Source organism: Lagenorhynchus albirostris, chromosome 6, assembly GCF_949774975.1.
Source record: "Lagenorhynchus albirostris chromosome 6, mLagAlb1.1, whole genome shotgun sequence".
In the NCBI taxonomy this organism is placed as follows: domain Eukaryota; kingdom Metazoa; phylum Chordata; class Mammalia; order Artiodactyla; family Delphinidae; genus Lagenorhynchus; species Lagenorhynchus albirostris.
The window spans coordinates 32,526,365-32,546,860 of NC_083100.1; the positions used below are offsets into that span (position 1 = coordinate 32,526,365).

At 39.0% G+C, this 20,496-nt stretch overlaps 1 protein-coding gene across 4 annotated transcripts in view; it reads right to left on the bottom strand.

Moving 5' to 3' along the window:
* LOC132522154 (cytochrome P450 20A1) overlaps positions 1-20,496 on the bottom strand; it is a 69,938-nt gene that overhangs the window by 30,110 nt on the left and 19,332 nt on the right. For 3 of the 4 annotated variants that reach the window (XM_060152290.1, XM_060152293.1, XM_060152291.1), the window contains 2 exons: positions 11,339-11,506; positions 4,722-4,800 (listed from right to left, as the gene is read on the bottom strand). In XM_060152290.1, coding sequence (XP_060008273.1) covers positions 4,722-4,800; positions 11,339-11,506 — 247 coding nt within the window. Of the gene's footprint in view, positions 1-4,721; positions 4,801-11,338; positions 11,507-14,655; positions 14,674-20,496 lie in introns of those variants that run through there. The other variant, XM_060152292.1, reaches the window with a different exon arrangement.

Genomic DNA, 20,496 nt, shown 5'->3' on the forward strand with positions numbered 1-20,496 from the left:
AGGAGAAAAACCTGCAACCAAGATTACTCTACCCAGCAAGGATCTCATTCAGATTTGATGGAGAAATTAAAACCTTTACAGACAAGCAAAAGCTGAGAGAGTTCAGCACCACCAAACCAGCTTTACAATTGCTAAAGGAACTTCTCTAGGCAAGAAACACAAGAGAAGGAAAACACCTACAATAATGAACCCAAAACAGCTAAGAAAATGGGAATAGGAACATACATGTCGATAATTACCTTAAATGTAAATGGACTAAATGCTCGCACCAAAAGACACAGATTGGCTGAATGGATACAAAAACAAGACCCATATCTTTGCTGTCTTCAACAGACCCACTTCAGACCTAGAGACACATACAGACTGAAAGTAAGGGGATGGAAAAAGATATTTCATGCAAATGGAAACCAAAAGAAAGCTGGAGTAGCATTCTCATATCAGACAAAATAGACTTTAAAATAAAGACTATTAGAAGAGACAAAGAAGGACACTACATAATGATCAAGGGATCGATCCAAGAAGAAGATATAACAATTGTAAATATTTGTGCACCCAACATAGGAGCACCTCAATACATAAGGCAAATACTAAAAGCCATAAAAGGGGAAATCGACAGTAACACATTCATAGCAGGGGACTTTAACAACCCACTTTCACCAATAGACAGATCATATAAAATGAAAATAAATAAGGAAACACAAGCTTTAGATGATACATTAAACAAGAGGGACTTAATTGATATTTATAGGACATTCCATCCAAAAACAACAGAATACATGTTTTTCACAAGTGCTCATGGAACATTCTCCAGGATAGATCATATCTTGGGTCACAAATCAAGCCTTGGTAAATTTAAGAAAATTGAAATTGTATCAAGTATCTTTTCCGACCACAATGCTATGAGACTAGATATCAATTACAGGAAAAGATCTGTAAAATATACAAACACATGGAGGCTAAACAATACACTACTTAACAATGAAGTGATCACTGAAGAAATCAAAGAGGAAATCAAAGAATACCTAGAAACAACTGACAATGGAGACACGACGACCCAAAATCTATGGGATGCAGCAAAAGCAGTTCTAAGAGGGACGTTTATAGCAATATAATCCTACCTTAAGAAACAGGAAACATCTCGAATAAACAACCTAACTTTGCACCTAAAGCAACTAGAGAAAGAACAACAAAAAAACCCCAAAGTTAGCAGAAGGAAAGAAATCATAAACATCAGATCAGAAATAAATGAAAAAGAAATGAAGGAAAAAATAGCAAAGATCAATAAAACTAAAAGCTGATTCTTTGAGAAGATAAACAAAATTGATAAACCATTAGCCAGACTCATCAAAAAAAAAACGGAGAAGACTCAAATCAGTAGAATTAGAAATGAAAAAGGAGAAGTAACAACTGACACTGCAGAAATACAAAGGATCGTGAGAGATTACTACAAGCAACTCTATGCCAATAAAATGGACAACCTGGAAGAAATGGACAAATTCTTGGAAATGCACAACGCGCCAAGACTGAATCAGGAAGAAATAGAAAATATGAACAGACCAATCACAAGCACTGAAATTGAAACTGTGATTAAAAATCTTCCAACGAACAAAAGCCCAGGACCAGATGGCTTCACAGGCGAATTCTATCAAACATTTAGAGAAGAGCTAACACCTATCCTTCTCAAACTCTTCCAAAATATAGCAGACGGAGGAACACTCCCAAATTCATTCTACAGGGCCACCATCACCCTGATACCAAAACCAGACAAGGATGTCACAAAGAAGGAAAACTACAGGCCAATATCACTGATGAACACAGATGTAAAAATCCTCAACAAAACACTAGCAAACCGAATCTAGCAGCACATTAAACCGATCATATACCATTATCAAGTGGGGTGTATTACAGGAATGGAAGGATTCTTCAATATACACAAATCAATTTACGTGATACATCATATTAACAAACTGAAGGAGAAAAACCATATGATCATCTCAATAGATGCAGAGAAAGCTTTTGACAAAATTCAACACCCATTTATGATAAAAACCCTGCAGAAAGTAGGCATAGATGGAACTTTCCTCAACATAATAAAGGCCATATATGACAAACCCACAGCCAACATCATCCTCAATGGTGAAACAGTGAAAGCATTTCCACTAAGATCAGGAACAAGACAAGGTTGCCCACTCTCACCACTCTTATTCAACATAGTTTTGGAAGTTTTAGCCACAGCAACCAGAGAAGAAAAGGAAATAAAAGGAATCCAAATAGGAAAAGAAGAAGTAAAGCTGTCACTGTTTGCAGATGATATGATACTATACGTTGAGAATCCTAAAGATGCTACCAGAAAACTACTAGAGCTAATCAATGAATTTGGTAAAGTAGCAAGATACAAAATTAATGCACAGAAATCTCTGGCATTCCTATACACTAACGATGAAAAATCTAAAAGTGAAATCAAGAAAACACTCCCATTTACCATTGGAACAAAAAGAATAAAATATCTAGGAATAAACCTACCTAAGGAGACAAAAGACCTATATGCAGAAAATTATAAGACACTGATGAAATTAAACATAATACAAACAGATGGAGAGATATACCATGTTCTTGGATTGGAAGAATCAACATTGTGAAAATGACTCTACTACCCAAAGCAATCTACAGATTCAATGCAATCCCTATCAAACTACCACTGGCATTTTTCACAGAACTAGAACAAAAAATTTCACAATTTGTATGGAAACACAAAAGACCCCGAATAGCCAAAGCAATCTTGAGAACGAAAAACGGAGCTGGAGGAATCAGGCTCCCTGACTTCAGACTATACTACAAAGCTACAATAATCAAGACAGTATGGTACTGGCATAAAATCAGAAAGACAGATCAATGGAACAGCATAGAAAGTCCAGAGATAAACCCCCACACATATGGTCACCTTATCTTTGATAAAGGAGGCAGGAATGTACAGTGGAGAAAGGACAGCCTCTTCAATAAGTGGTGCTGGGAAAACTGGACAGGTACATGTAAAAGTATGAGATTAGATCACTCCCTAACACCGTACACAAAAATAAGATCAAAATGGATTAAAGACCTAAACGTAAGGCCAGAAACTATCAAACTCTTAGAGGAAAACATAGAACACTCTATGACATAAATCACAGCAAGATCCTTTTTGACCTACCTCCTACAGAAATGGAAATAAAAACAAAAATAAACAAATGGGACCTAATGAAACTGAAAAGCTTTTGCACAGCAAAGGAAACCATAAACAAGACCAAAAGACAACCCTCAGAATGGGAGAAAATATTTGCAAATGAAGCAACTGACAAAGGATTCATCTCCAAAATTTATAAGCAGCTCATGCAGCTCAATAACAAAAAAACAAACAACCCAATCCAAAAATGGGCAGAACACCTAAATAGACATTTCTCCAAAGAAGATATACAGACTGCCAACAAACACATGAAAGAATGCTCAACATCATTAATCATTAGAGAAATGCAAATCAAAACTACAATGAGGGGCTTCCCTGGTGGCGCAGTGGTTGAGAGTCCACCTGCCAATGCAGGGGACACGGGTTCGTGCTCTGGCCTGGGAAGATCCCACATGCCACGGAGCGGCTGGGCCTGTGAGCCATGGCCGCTGAGCCTGCGCGCCCAGAGCCTGTGCTCCTCAATGGGAGAGACCACAACAGTGAGAGGCCCGCGTGACACAAAAAAAAAAAAAAAAAAAACTACAATGAGATATCATCTCACACCAGTCAGAATGGCCATCATCAAAAACTCTAGAAACAATAAATGCTGGAGAGGATGTGGAGAAAAAGGAACACTCTTGCACTGTTGGTGGGAATGTAAATTGATACAGCCACTGTGGAGAACAGTATGGAGGTTCCTTAAAAAAGTATAAATAGAACTACCATACGACCCAGCAATCCCACTCCTGGGCATATACCCTGAGAAAACCATAATTCAAAAAGAGTCATGTACCACAATGTGCATTGCAGCTCTATTTACAATAGCCAGGACATGGAAGCAACCTAAATGTCCATTGACAGATGAATGGATAAAGAAGATGTTGCACATATATACAATGGAATATTACCCAGGCATAAAAAGAAATGAAACCGAGTTATTTGTAGTGAGGTGGATGGAACTAGAGTCTGTCATACAGAGTGAAATAAGTCAGAAAGAAAAAGACAAATACCGTATGCTAACACATATATATGGAATTTAAGAAAAAAAATGTCATGAAGTACCCAGGGGTAAGACAGGAATAAAGACACAGACCTACTAGAGAATGGACTTGAGGATATGGGGAGGGGGAAGGGTAAGCTGTGACAAAGCGAGAGAGAGGTATGGACATATATACACTATCAAACGTAAGGTAGATAGCTAGTGGGAAGCATCCGCATAGCACAGGGAGATCAGCTCGTTGCTTTGTGACTGCCTGGAGGGGTGGGATAGGGAGGGTGGGAGGGAGGGAGACGCAAGAGGGAAGAATATGGAAATATACGTATACGTATAACTGATTCACTTCGTTATAAAGCAGAAACTAACACACCATTGGAAAGCACTTATACTCCAATAAAGATTAAAAATATAAATAAAGGAAGAAAATATACATGACCTATATGTTCATAAATCAGACATAGCCCTATTAAAATTAGGGCACCTTTCCTTTAGTCCTTACTAAAAATTAATAGTGATAAAACTTACCATCTTCATATTGTTTTTTCCGAGTTGTACTTTTATCAAGTGATCCATCTAGAAAGCCTTTTCCAATCTCCGACCAAACCTGAAAATAGGAAAACATACCTATTACCTAATATGTAAATTTTCCAAATCATATCAAGCAATCTAAGCTAACAGCTGGAGAACCTGTCTCACTAACAGAACTGTTAATTAAACTCCCCTTTTCAAGTGGGCTGCATAATCATTTACTCCTTAGTCTTTAAGGATAGGGCACAAATATATTTTAGTAATTTCATTCAAAGTACTTCCAAACTAATTATAATTAGAAAGTCAAAAGTTCCCTTCCGGGCTTCCCTGGTGGCGCAGTGGTTGAGAGTCCGCCTGCCGATGCAGGGGATATGGGTTTGTGCCCTGGTCCGGGTCTTCCACATGGCGCGGAGCGGCTGGGCCCGTTAGCCATGGCCGCTGAGCTTGCGCGTCCGGAGCCTGTGCTCCGCAATGGGAGAGGCCACAACAGTGAGAGGCCCGTGAACAGAAAAAAAAAAAAAAAAAAGTTCCCTTCCTGAATTTCAAAGAAGTATATGCACAGGGAGGAAAAGAACATTGCAGTAGAGTCAATTCTCAATTTTTTATTATAATGGCACCAGTGGATAAGTAAAATTCATCCGGAATTCCAAATTTTTACTTCACCTGCAATACTGATAAGGTTTGGCTGAGATCCAGAAAAAGGTTAAAAATTAGTCTAAGGTTTAGAGAGGGTAAACAACAGAATAGGCTTCCAATTATTTCAAAATTGGATAATTAGCCCTTAAAAAATTGTTTATAATTGAAAAGTTCTGAAAGAACCAGGAAAGGACAAAACACTTATTAATCAATGCTAAATATTTTTTAAATTATTAATAGAGTTAAGAGTCCTCAAGTCTTATCTTACAAAGATATGCCTTTCAGATTATTTCAATGTAAAAAATTAAACTATTAAAAGTAATGTAGGGCTTCCCTGGTAGCACAGTGGTTAAGAATCCGCCTGCCAATGCAGGGGACACAGGTTCGATCCCTGGTCCAGGAAGATCCCACATGCCACGGAGCAACTAGGCTCGTGCGCCACAACTACTGAGGCTGCGCTCTAAAGCCCATTAGCCACAACTAATGAAGCCCGTGTGCCACAACTACTGAAGCCCACGTGCCACAACTACTGAAGCCCACGTGCCACAACTACTGAAGCCCGCGCATCTAGAGCCTGTGCTCCACAACAAGAGAAGCCACTGCAATGAGAAGCCTGTGCACCGCAACCAAGAGTAGCCCCCGCTCGCCAAAACTAGAGAAAGCCCGCGCACAGCAACAAAGACCCAATGTAACCATAAATAAATAAATAAATAAATAATGAATTAAAGTATAGAATCTTTATAAAAAAAAAAAGTACTGTGAAAATGTAGGAATACTCTTAAAGTGAGAAAGAAGTTCAGCTTTTTGCTGAACAGACAGAAATCAACAAGTCTTCTTGGATCTCTGAGACAGAGGAGGACCCAGGGCAAACTGAGGCCCCCAAGACTGGAGAGACAGGTGAAAACAGGGAGTCACACTTTACTGGAACAGATCTACAAGTGGAAACTACCTCAGGAACCAGTGCTGGGGTAGGAAAACCTGAACTGTAATTGACAAATGGCTAGAGATTCAGTATGACAACTCTGACAGTTAAAAACTCCAGGGGACCCAGACACAGGGCCCCCCAAGTGAGATTTACCTCCGGGAGCTTGACCAGGTTCCCACAGTAAATATAAGAGAAAAATCCCCTTAGGCTTCCAGCAGGGGGACTGAAAAAGGAACCCATTTAAAATAAGGCAGAGCACTCTGCTCTTCTTAACAAGGCCTGCCCTCAGAGGGAACTCATTAGCCAGAGTCTAACCTTCTGGGGTATTGACAGAGCTGGGAAAGGGATATTCAATCCCAGTCAAGTCTAGTCCTTCCCGTGGGAGAAGGCAAGTACCGAACTCCCGCCTATGCTAGCCATCCTTTCCCACCTAAGGGGGGAGAAAAAAACTGAGAAACACTGGTGAAGTTCACAATCCAAATGCATAGGCTCACTAAAAGACAGACCTAATCACAGGATTATGGAATGCTTCCCCTTTCTCCACACCTCACCACCACACTGCTAAAGGCCTATATACTCTAGTTTCTTTTACACAGTACATCATGTCTGGCTATCAAGAAAAAGTTACGAGCCATACCAAAAGGCAAAAAACACAATTTGAAGAAACAAACCGAGCATCAGAATGGCAGGAATCTTGGAATTATCAGATCAGGAATTTAAAACAACTATGATTAATTGCTAAAGGCTCTAAAGGGTAATAGGCTAAGGGCTCTAAACGATCCTTAAGTAAAGGATAAAGTAGACAGCATGCAAGAACAGGTAGGCAATGTAGGCAGAGAGATGAAAATCCTAAGAAAGAACAACAACAACAACAAAAAACAGAAATGAAGAATGCCTTTGACAGGCTTATTACTGATAGTATACTGGTTTTGGCTTAGGAAAGAAGGTGTGATCTAGAGGATATATCCATGGAATCCTCAAACACAGTTTCTTACAAAACAAAAAATACTCTTTCAATATGATCCAGCAATCATACTCCTTGGTATTTACCCAAAGAAGTTGGAAATTTATGTTGATACAAAAACCTCCACAAGATATTTATGGCAGCTTTATTCATAATTGCCAAAACTTGTAAGCAACCAAGAGGCCCTTTAGCAGGTGAATGAATAAACTGTGGTACACACAATGGAATACTATCCAGCTAAAAGAACCATGAAAAGACATGGAGGGGGGATGCCCTGGTGGTCCAGTGCTTAAGAATCTGCCTTCCAATGCAAGGGACGTGGGTTCGATTCCTCATTGGGGAACTAAGTTCCCACATGCTGCAGGGCAACTAAGACCGCGTGCCCCAACTACTGAGCCCAGGTGCTCTAGAGCCCATGCACCGCAACTACTGAGCCCGCATACCACAACAAAGAACCCACGCTCCACAACGAAAGATCCCACATGGCACAACAAAGATCCCAGGTGCCACAGCTAAGACCCAGCACAGACAAATAAATAAATAAATATTTTTTTTTAAAAAAAGAAAAGACATGGAGGAAGCTTAAATATTAATACATATTGCTAAGTGAAAGAAGCCAATCTAAGGGTATATACTGTATTATTCCAATGTCATACAATATTCTGGAAAAGGCAAAATTATGGATACAAGAAAAAGATCAGTGGTTGCTGAGACTGGGGGGGACGATATTATAATGATGGATATATGTCATTACACATTTGTCCAAAGCCATTGAATGTACGGCATCAAGTGTGAACCCTTACATAATCTATGGACTCTGGGTGATTATTATGTGTCCAATGTAGGTTCATCCTTGGCAAAAAATGCACCATTCTAGTGAATGATATTGATAATGGGGGAGACTATGCATGTGTGGAAACAGGGGGTATATGGGAAATTTCTGTACCATCCTCTCAATTTTACTGTAAACCTAAAACTGCTTAAAAAAGAAGTCTTTTTAAAAAAGCACTACAGGGGACTTCACTGGTGGCCCAGTGGTTAACACTTTGACTTCCAATGCAGAGAGTGCAGGTTCGATCCCTGGTCAGGGAGCTAAGATCCCACATGCCTCACAGCCAAAAAACCAAAACATAAAACAGAAGCAATATTGTAACAGATTCAGTAAAGACTTTTTAAATGGTCCACATCAAAAAAATCTTTTAAAAAATAAATAAATAAAAATTTAAAAGCACTATAAACGTAAAAGCAAATGAAAATTGAGATAAAAATAAAAAGCTCTTACAGATTAGTAAGAAAAAGAAACACATTGATAGAAATATGGGTGAAGGACATGAGAAAGCATCCCACAAAAGATGAAACACAAGCTGTTCAGCAAAAATATTAAACAATGTTTAACGTCACAAACAACAAAAGAATTATAAATTTTAATCATAAAAAATCATTTTTTACTTACAAGATAGGCAGATATTTAAAAGGCACATAACTCTAAATGTCAAAAGCACAAGGAAAGAGCACGCTAGTGCTGGTGGGAAAATAACTGGGACAATGTTTTTGGAGGGTAGTTCAGAAACAGTATGCAGTTGGGTGTGAGGTGAACATTTTTCACATGTTAACGCCTGTGAAAGCGGTATGCATCTTATGACTGAAGACATCTCCCAAGTGCTGTCAGCCAAGCAACAGTCATGGTGCACCTGTCACTGCCTCTGCATTCACAACCTGGTTAGTGCTCCTGGTGGCACGGCTGGACAACAGCAGCCCCGGGGTGTTTCAGAAATTAAAGATCATTTAAGGCAGGATTTTAAGTCATGTTTATGGTCTGAAAACTTTGACAACTTCCAGTACTGTTAAGAAGATACCAGATTGCTGCCAAAAATATACAATTTGAATCTAGTCACACCCAAAAATATGTAATTTGAATCTAGTCAAACCCAAATGAGGGACAGTCTACAAAATAATTATCCTGTACTTAAAAAAAAATGTCAAGGTCAAGAAACAAAGAAAAGCTGAGAAACTGTTTCGCATTAAAGAGGTTTGACCACTAAAAGTAAAGAAATCTGAATATGGGCTCTGGATAAAAGTATGGTATGAATGCTAAATTTCCCAAGTTTGACAACCATGTTGTTGCTATATGAGAGAATATCCTTGTTTTTAGGATATACAGACTGAAGTATTTAGGGGGAAAGAAGCAAAATGTCTACTTTACTCTCAAATGGTTTGGGTAAGGAGAGGAGGAATGGATGGATGGATGGACGGATGGATGGATGGATAGATAGAGAATGAATGACAAAAGCAAATGGGGCAAAATGTAAACAACTGGTGAACCTGGGCGAAGGATATTACGGGAGTTCCTAGGACTAGCTGCAACTTTTCTATAAGTTTGAAATTATTATTTCTACTTTGAAATTCTAAGGAAAGAAAGGTAAAGAAAATGCCAACATAAAAACACGCAGAATAGGAATAGGTATCAGCAGCTTAGAATAAAATTCTGGAAATAATAGTGGAGGTCCCGTTTTAAAACTGCTGTCTCATCAACATGAAAAAAATCAGATATCAACAACTGAGTCAAAAATTGATTCTTTGTTAAAATATGAAAACATTTTAGGAATTCCTTAGCCAATTTGTTTTAGCTGGGTAACCTGAGTAGTTTACTCCAGGAAGGGGAATTAGAGTGATTTTTCCACTTTTATTTTTACGCTCCTGAACGTGTGAACGTTTTCTAAGAAATGTATATTTTTCAATCATCAAACACAAGTAATAAAACCATTTTAAAGGGAAAAATGATAATATTAAACAGTGACAGTGTTAAGCCACAGTGCCTAGTGATTTTGTTTTACACACATTATATTATTTAACCTGTTTTTATAGATTTGAAGAAAATAAGTGATTTCTCAGAGATCCAAAATGCAGTGAAGTAAATGACTTAAGTATGATTTGAAACAAATAAAGTAATATAATGTTGAGACTGATAAAAATAGAGAATAATAAAGTCCATATGTGAGTTCAGAAAAGGCAAACAGTAAACCTGTTTTCAACTGCATTAGCCTTTCTTCATATTCATTTTAGTATTTTAACACTCCATCAACTTTAATTTCTTTCTATATAGGATGTAGTCTCTATTAAGTATGGTTTTTCTCTTTATTCTAGAAATTAGTATTATTTTATAACACACTTGGTTTTGGGTGTTTTGCCACGCCACATGGCTTGCAGGATCTCAGTTCCCCAACCAGGGATTAAACCTGGGCCACAGCAGTGAAAGCCCAAAACCCTAACCGCTAGGCCACCAGGGAACTCCCAACATACTTGCTACATATTAAAAGAAAAATTTTTTTTAGTCATTCATTTTTTAAATTTCAAAAAGTAACTGCTTAGGGACTCCCTGGTGGTGCAGTGGTCGAGAATCCACCTGCCAATGCAGGGGACACGGGTTTGATCCCTGGTGAAGATCCCACATGCCACGGAGCAACTAAGCCTGTGCACCACAACTACTGAAGCCCATGCGCCTAAAGCCCGTGCTCAACAAGAGAACAAGAGGAGCCACCACAAGAAGAAGCCCGCACACCGCAAGGAGGAGAAGAGTTGCCCCTGCTCTCTCAACTAGAGACAGCCCACAAGCATCAATGAAGACCCAATGCAGCCAAAAATAAATAAATAATATACATAAATTTTTTTTAAAAAGTAACTGCTTAAAAAAGTAATTCTTGGGCTTCCCTGGTGGCACAGTGGTTGAGAGTCCGCCTGCCGATGCAGGGGACGCGGGTTCGTGCCCCGGTCCGGGAAGATCCCACATGCCGCAGAGCGGCTGGGCCCGTGAGCCACGGCTGCTGCGTGTCCGGAGCCTGTGCTCCGCAACGGGGGAGGCCACAGCGGTGAGAGGCCCGCATATTGCAAAATAAAAGAAAAAGAAAGAAAAAAAAAAAGTAATTCTTAAATTTTTAAAAAAGGGAATTAACCTTCTTGCATTGTTTTTAGCCCCAAACAAGGAAATTCTGTACTACAGAATCTTAAACCTTCTTCTTAAGAGGCAAAGTCTACATTATTCAACTATCTAATTTGATGAAAGAGTAATTTTAAATTTGGCCCTAGACTTACTGTGCCGTGATTCTTCTGGAAGCGAATGACTTCTTGTTCATCTTCAAATGTACTACCCATTACCATCTGCGTAACAGACTTCATTGCAAAGCCAAGCATATGCTGGCAGAGAGGGACATGTTGGGACTCTGGGTAGGAGAGCCACTTATCCAATAATTCTTCCGAAAGCTGAAAGAAAACAGAAAAACACAATGATTTACCATTTTCTCCTACTAAATCTTAGAAAAATCCATCAAGTAGACTCATTGCATAGAGTATACAGTTCAACTCCTTAATCACAGCAAACATTCAGGTGTTTACTGACCTGTCAGGCTAACACTGGCTCCACCAATAATTACATCCCTAATAGTTTAGGTTCAGATTCTGTCAAAGGGCTGATTTGGAAAACAAAAGAACCACAACAGTGAAAACAGAAAATATAAGTTAAATGTTCAAAGGCTGGGAAAACCTTAAACCTAAAGGAAATTAAGATATTAAAGTCTTGGGCTTCCCTGGTGGCACAGTGGTTGAGAGTCTGCCTGCCGATGCAGGGGACATGGGTTTGTGCCCCGGTCCGGGAAGATCCCACATGCCGTGGAGCAGCTGGGCCCGTGAGCCATGGCCGCTGAGCCTGTGCATCTGGAGCCTGTGCTCCGCAACGGGAGAGGCCACAACAGTGAGAGGCCCGCATACCGCAAAAAAAAAAAAAAAAAAAAAAAAAAGATATTAAAGTCTTAGTATCTAATTAAAAATGGTAAAGGTTCCCCACAGACTGGCTGTGATATAGTAAACAATCAATAAATATATGAATATGTAAAAGTCCTAGACATGCTTCAGTGACAGAAACCTCTCAGAGTCTCTTTGTCATTCCTTCATCCACCGAATATTTATCAAATCCCCTGTGGAATAAAAAACAATGTGTAGGGACTTCCCTGGTGGCGCGGTGATTAAGAATCCACCTGCCAACGCAGGGGACACGGGTTCAAGCCCTGGTCTGGGAAGATCCCACATGCCGTGGAGCAACTAAGCCCATGCACCACAACTACTGAGCCCACGCTCCACAACTACTGAAGCCTGCACACCTAGAGACCATGCTCCACAACAAGAGAAGCCACTGCAATGAGAAGCCTGCACACCACAACGAAGAGTAGCCCCCACTTGCCGCAACTAGAGAATGCCCACGTGCTGCAATGAAGACCGAACGCAGCCATAAATAAATAAATAAAACAATGTGTAATAAAAAGATCAAAAGCTTTGGAGTCAGAAAAACCTTGGGTTTACTTCTGGCTCTGTCACTTAGAAGTAATGTGACTTTGAGCAATCTGCTTGACTTTTCCAAGGTTCAGGTGTCTCAACAGTTAAACAGGCATGACATCTCCCACTTTTCACGGTTGCTGTGACAGGGATAATTGTACTTACGTCACACAACACGGTTTTGTGAAGTAAAATATATAAAGCCCCTTTCATGTTAGGAACTCAAATTTAAGCTACTTTCCCATATCAACTCCATGAAAGTTTTGTCACAGTGTAAAGGACTTCACTGATCTACACATATGCCACTAACATAATTTTGAAAATTTACCATATCTATATAATATTTCCCATTACAATTCTCTTTCAAAATGTTCCAGAAGACAGACTGACTTCCACAATGGTGGAGTGAGGACTTTGGTGATCTCACTCTCCCTCTAAAACAGTGAAAATACGTGCAAAACAACTAAACAACTAACATCAACCATTCCAGCACTTTGGCAATTAACCAAAACCCAGTACCCACTGAGAAGTGTTTATTCAACAGGAACAACTAAACCTTGGTAAGATAGTGGGGTCTTCAGTGTTTTAACTTAAGGTTATTTCATTTTCCTTCTCTCCCCAGCTCAACAGTAGCCAAAAGTCAACAGCACTGCAGAAAACAGAGCTCTATTAAAAGCACCATCACCACTGGTCATCAAAACGGTCACTGAAAATGGAGGACAGGGAATCCCAAGACTCTAACCCTCCCCAAAAGCATGTAATGAGCTGGCCAAAACTGTCAAAATCAACTTCTGAAAAACTCTGGAATACAGCCAAAGACTTACAACAACCAGGGGAAGCCTTGATGAAGAAAGAAGCCGTTGCTTTGTGCTAAGAAAGCACTGTGACATTTTAAACAGCCTGCCTGTAATTCCCATATCCCAGAGAGGCAGCAGCTAAGAGAACAGCAGCCCATACTCCTGGTGCAAATTGCTAGGAAGTGATACAGACATTTTTGTCAAAAAATTGTGGCTGTGGGTCTCAACCTGTCTGGCAACTCCCATCAAGGACTGGTGCAAAGGCTGCCCTTGTTTGGCCCAACTCTGAGCATTTCCAGAGCTAGGACAGGTTCCTAGGTGGCTTCTGCCGAAAACATTTAAAGGTGCAGGTATTGGCTGCAAAAGCTGGGGCATGAAACGACAGCTGGGACAAGCAATGAAAAGACCAAGAAGCCAGGGAAGGAAGGGGTTGGGAGAAGAGATAAATGTGGGAATGAGAGCTTTTAAAAGCTTCTGCAAATACCAGGGAATTAAGAAAGTCATGCACATGCCCAAGACCAGGATACATGCTCAGAAAAGGTCTGAGAAGACTACGCTTTCACATCTGGGGTCTTCTGGCTCCATACAAGCAGAAAGTGAGAACAAAGGCAGAGCTGTATAAAGCCTGGTTAAGTGTTAAAGGAGGACTCCAACACAAAGCCAATCTGCAAACACTGGGAGAGCTTTTTTAATTTTCTTTTGTAAGCTTCAAGTGTTTAAGGTAAAATCTGTCAAAACACCAGCTGAGCATTAGGCTAACAGAACAGATGCTTCAGTGGCCACACATGACAAAGAATACAGACTTTACAAAAACAGTTTAGAAAAGACTAAGCAAGTGAACAACAATAATCCACAACAGAGAGCAAGAACAAACTCTAAGGAAGGTGAAGAATCTGATTTCAAGATTGCCATCCACAGGTGTGCCCCCTCCGGCAGAGTCTGGATATCAGTCATGGGAGCATGGGATCTTCCTTGGGTGCTCTGTCTCAGCCCTAGAGTTGGTGACTGCTCCTTTTACCAGCTATTCCTGTATTCTTTAGAGTTATCTTTACTTCTGACTAGCTAATCTCTCATTACTCCAAATCCCCTGCTGTAGTTAATAATTCTTTATATTAAACTTTCCCTATTTAAATAATTATGTGCTTTATCTCTCCCGATTGGACCCAAACTGCTAAACACTTTAAGAAATACGAATCAAGAAGAAGAGAGAGAAGGTACTAATGAGGCTAATGACATTAAAAATATAACAGAGGTACTTCCCTAGTGGTCCAGTGGTTGAGAATTCACCTTCCAATGCAGGGGATGCGGGTTCAATCCCAGGTCAGGGAACTAACATCTCACATGCCGCGGTGCAACTAAGACTGCATGTCACAACTACAGAGCCCACGCGCTCTGGAACCCGTGCAACACAACTAGAGAGCTGCTGCGCCACAATTAGAGAGAAGGCCACGCACCACAACAGAAGATTCCATGTGCCGCAACTAAGACCTGACACGGCCAAAAATAAATAAATAAATATTTAAAAATATATATGTATAACAGAATAATTGGTAATAAAGCATGAAAAGAAATGAAAGGTATTAGGATTGGAAAAGAATAAAACTGTCACTAATCTCGGATATCATGATAAACCATTAGACTTAATAAGGAAATTTGGCAAGGTTAATGACTACAAGGTCAATATACAGAAATCAACTGTATATATAAGTAACAAACAATGAAATTTAAAAACTGTAGCATTTATGATAGCATTTTTAAAATACCACTAAATAGGAGTAAATTTAATGAAAGATGTACAAGATCTCTACACTGAAAAGAGAAAAAATTATTGAGAAAAGCTAAAGACCAAAAAGTAGGAGGGTATTCTTCCATATTCATGGATTGGAAAATTCCATAATATTGTGGACAAAGAATGTTGCCTACCATTCCAGTGAACAACAAATGTTGCCACCATCAAGCCATCAGCCACTGCTGCCCCTCCTCCCCACATGGTGCACCCTGAAGGGATTCAGAATGGAGAAAAACAGGATACAGGCCCTAGATATGTAAGATGTATATCTAAGGAATAATTTCAATAAGCCCAGACTCTTACATCTTCTCATACATAGAAAAGCACTAAAATCACTAATTTCAGATATCTGGTTTTTGCCATTAGCAGTACTCTTCTGATGTTTGACTACACAGTTTTTTTTCTCAGAATATATAGGAATATATCCTGGCTCCTCCCTTACCTCTTCAGAACAGTCCCTCAGAGCCATCTGAGAGGCTGTTTCCCGGGCTATTTTTCTCAGTAAGGTCCCTGAATAAAATATAACTCACAACTTTTAGATTGTGCGTTTTTCCCCAGTCAACAATATGTAAAGGTAACTTTACATACATCAAGTGACCTACACAGTTACTTGGTTTTGACAAAGGTAACATTACAGTACAATGGAAAAACGATGATCTTTTCAATGTTATGCTGGGTCAACTGGATACCCATATGGGAAAAAAATGAATGTTAACCCCCTTTCTCATTGTTTACACAATAATAAACACTAAATAGGTTATAGATCTAAGTTCGAAAGGTAAACAGTAAAACTCTCAGAACAAAACTTAGATGAATATGTTCATGACATTAAGTTAAATAAAGATTTCTCACGTAAGATTTAAAATGCAGTAAACATAAAGGCAAAAAAAATAAGTTAGACTACACTAAAATTAGTATCTGTTCATCAAAAGACAAGCTTAAGATCATATAAAATCAAGCCACAGTAGAAGATACTTGAGATATACACATATATTATATGCACACACACATGCATCCAATAAAGTTCTTAAATTCAGAATTTTTAAAAACCTCTTAAAAATCAATACAAAGAGAGAAAACCCAAAAGAAAAATGGGCAAAAGACTTGAAATAGCACTACACCAGAGTGACTATCCAACTGGTCAATAAACAAATGAAAAAATGCTTAATTTTATTCACCATCAGGAAAATGCAAATCAAAATCATAATGACAAGTCCCTCCCATCAGGGACCTTGCACAAGCCTCTTAGATAGCCTCATCCACCAGAGGGCAGACAGCAGAAGCAAGAAGAACTACAACCCTGCAGTCTGTGGGAAAAAACCACATTCACAGAAAGATAGACAACATGAAAAGGCAGAGGGCTAGGTACCAGATGAAGGAACAAGATAAAACCCTAGAAAAACAACTAAATGAAGTGGAGATAGGCAACCTTCCAGAAAAAGAATTCAGAATAATGATACTGAAGATGATCCAGGACCTCAGAAAAAGAATGGAGGCAAAGATCAAGAAGAGGCAAGAAATGTTTAACAAAGACCTAGAAGAATTCAAGAACAAACAGAGATGAACAATAAAATAATTGAAATGAAAACTACACTCGAAGGAATCAATAGCAGAATAACTGAGGCAGAAGAACAGATAAGTGACCTGGAAGACAGAATGGTGGAAATCACTGCTGCGGAACAGAATAAAGAAAAAAGAATGAAAGGAAATGAAGACAGCCTAAGAGACTCTGGGACAACATTAAACACAACAACATTCGCATTATAGGGATCCCAGAAGGAGAAGAGAGAGAGAAAGGACCCAAGATAATATCTGAAGAGATTATAGTCGAAAACTTCCCTAACATGGGAAAGGAAATAGCCACCCAAGTCCAGGAAGCGCAGAAAGTCCCATAAAGGATAAACCCAGCAGAAACATGCCGAGACACATAGTAATCAAACAAGCAAAAATTAAAGACAACGAAAAATTACTGAAAGCAGCAAGGGAAAAACGACAAACATCATACAGGGGAACTCCCATAACGTTAACAGCTGATTTCTCAGCACAAACTCTACAAGCCAGAAGAGAGTGGCACGATATACTTAAAGTGATGAAAGGAAAGAACCTACAACCAAGATTACTCTACCTGGCAAGGATTTCATTCAGATTTGATGGAGAAATCAAAAGCTTTACACACAAGCAAAAGCTAAGAGAATTCAGCACCACCAAACCACCTCTACAGCAAATGCGAAAATAACTTCTTTAAGTGGGAAACACAAGAGAAAAAAGGGACCTACAAAACAAATCCAAAACAATTAAGAAAATGGTAATAGGGACATACATATCGATAATTACCTTAAACGTGAATGGATTAAATGCTCCAACGAAAAGACACAGGCTTGCTGAATGGATACAAAAACAATACCCATATATATGCTGTCTACAAGAGACCCACTTCAGACCTAGGGACACATACAGACTGAAAGTGAGGGGATGGAAAAAGATATTCCATGCAAATGGAAATCAAAAGAAAGCTGGAGTAGCAATACTCATATCAGATAAAATAGATTTTAAAATAAAAAATGTTATAAGAGACAAGGAAGGACACTCCATAATGATCAAGGGATCAATCCAAGAAGATATAACAATTATAAATATATATGCACCCAACATAGGAGCACCTCAATACATAAGGCAACTGCTAACAGCTATAAAAGAAGAAATCGACAGAAACACAATAATAGTAGGGGACTTTTGACACTTCACTTACCTCGATGGACAGATCATCCAAACAGAAAATTAATAAGGAAACACAAGCTTTAAATGACACAATAGACCAGATGGATTTAATTAATATTTATAGGACATTCCATCCAAAAACAGCAGATTACGCTTTCTTCTCAAGTGCACACGGAACATTCCCCAGGATAGATCACATTTTGGGTCACAAATCAAGCCTCAGTAAATTCAAGAAAATTGAAATCATATCAAGCATCTTTTCTGACCACAGCGCCATGATATGAGAAATCAATTACAGGGAAAAAACGTAATAAACACAAACACACGGAGGCTACACAATATGTTACTAAATAACCAAGAGATCACTGAAGAAATCAGAGGAAATCAAAAAATACCTAGAGACAAATTACAATGAAAACACGACGATCCAAAACCTATGGGATGTAGCAAAAGCAGTTCTAAGAGGGAAATTTATAGCAATACAAGCCTACTTTAAGAAACAAGAATAATCACAAACAATCTAACGTTACACCTAAAGGAACTAGAGAAAGAAGAACAAACAACCCAAAGTTAGCAGAAGGAAAGAAATCGTAAAGGTCAGAGCAGAAATAAATGAAATAAAAACAAAGAAAAGAATAGCAAAGATCAATAAAACTAAAAACTGGTTCTTTGAGAAGATAAACAAAATTGATAAACCATTAGCCAGACTCATCAAGAAAAAGAGGGAGAGGACTCAAATTAATAAAATTAGAAATGAAAAAGGAGAAGTTACTACGGACACCGCAGAAATACAAAGCATCCTAAGAGACAACTACAAGCAACTTTATGCCAATAAAATGGACAACCTGGAAGAAATGCACAAATTCTTAGAAAGGTATAACCTTCCAAGACTGAACTAGGAAGAAACAGAACATATGATTACAATCACAAGTAATGTAATTGAAACTGTAATTAAAAAGCTTCCAACAGGGCTTCCCTGGTGGCGCGGTGGGTGCGAGTCCGCCTGCCGATGCAGGGGACATGGGTTCGTGCCCCGGTCCAGGAAGATCCCACATGCCGCGGAGTGGCTGGGCCCGTGAGCCATGGCCACTGAGCCTGCACGTCCGGAGCCTGTGCTCCGCAACGGGAGAGGTCGCGGCAGTGAGAAGCCCGCATACCGCAAAAAAAAAAAAAAGCTTCCAACAAACAAAAGTCCAGGACCAGATGGCTTCACAGGTGAATTCTGTCAAACATTTAGAGAAGAGCTAACACCCATCCTTCTCAAACTCTTCCAAAAAACTGCAGAGGAAGGAACACTCCCAAACTCATTCTATGAGGCCACCATCACCCTGATACCAAAATCAGACAAAGATACCACAAAAAAAGAAAATTACAGGCCAATATCACTGATGAATATAAATGCAAATATCCTCAACAAAATACTAGCAAACAGAATCCAACAACACATTAAAAGGATCATACACCATGATCAAGTAGGATTTATCCCAGGGATGCAAGGATTCAATATACACAAATCCATCAATGTGATACACCATATTAACAAATTGAAGAATAAAAACCATATGACCATCTCAACAGATGCAGAAAAAGCTTTTGACAAAATTCAACACCCATTTATGATAAAAACTCTCCAGAAAGTGGGCAGAGAGGGAAACTACCTCAACAGAATAAAGGCCATATACGACAAACCCACAGCAAACATCATCCTCAATGGTGAAAAAGTGAAAGCATTTCCACTAAGATCAGGAACAAGACAAGGTTGCCCACTCTCACCACTCTTATTCAACATAGTTTTGGAAGTTTTAGCCACAGTAATCAGAGAAGAAAAGGAAATAAAAGGAATCCAAATCGGAAAAGCAGAAGTAAAGCTGTCACTGTTTGCACATGACATGATACTATACATAGAGAATCCTAAAGATACTACCAGAAAACTACTAGAGCTAATCAATGAATTTGGTAAAGTGACAGGACACAAAATTAATGCACAGAAATCTCTGGCATTCCTATACACTAATGATGAAAAATCTGAAAGTGAAATCAAGAAAACACTCCCATTTACGACTGCAACAAAAAGAATAAAATATCTAGAAATAAACCTACCTAAGGAGACAAAAGACCTGTATGCAGAAAATTATAAGACACTGATGAAAGAAATTAAAGATGATACAAATAGATGGAGAGATATACCATGTTCTTGGATTGGAAGAATCAACATTGTGAAAATGACTCTACTACCCAAAGCAATCTACAGATTCAATGCAATCCCCATCAAACTACCACTGGCATTTTCCACAGAACTAGAACAGAAAATTTCACAGTTTGTATGGAAACACAAAAGACCCTGAATAGCCAAAGCAATCTTGAGAAAGAAAAATAGAGCTGGAGGAATCAGGCTCCCTTACTTCAGACTATACTACAAAGCCACAGTAATCAACAGAGTATGGTACTGGCACAAAAACAGAAAGATAGATCAATGGAACAGGATAGAAAGCCCAGAGATAAACCCACGCACATATGGACACCTTATCTTTGATAAAGGAGGCAGGAATGTACAGTGGAGAAAGAACAGCCTCTTCAATAAGTGGTGCTGGGAAAACTAGACAGGTACATGTAAAAGTATG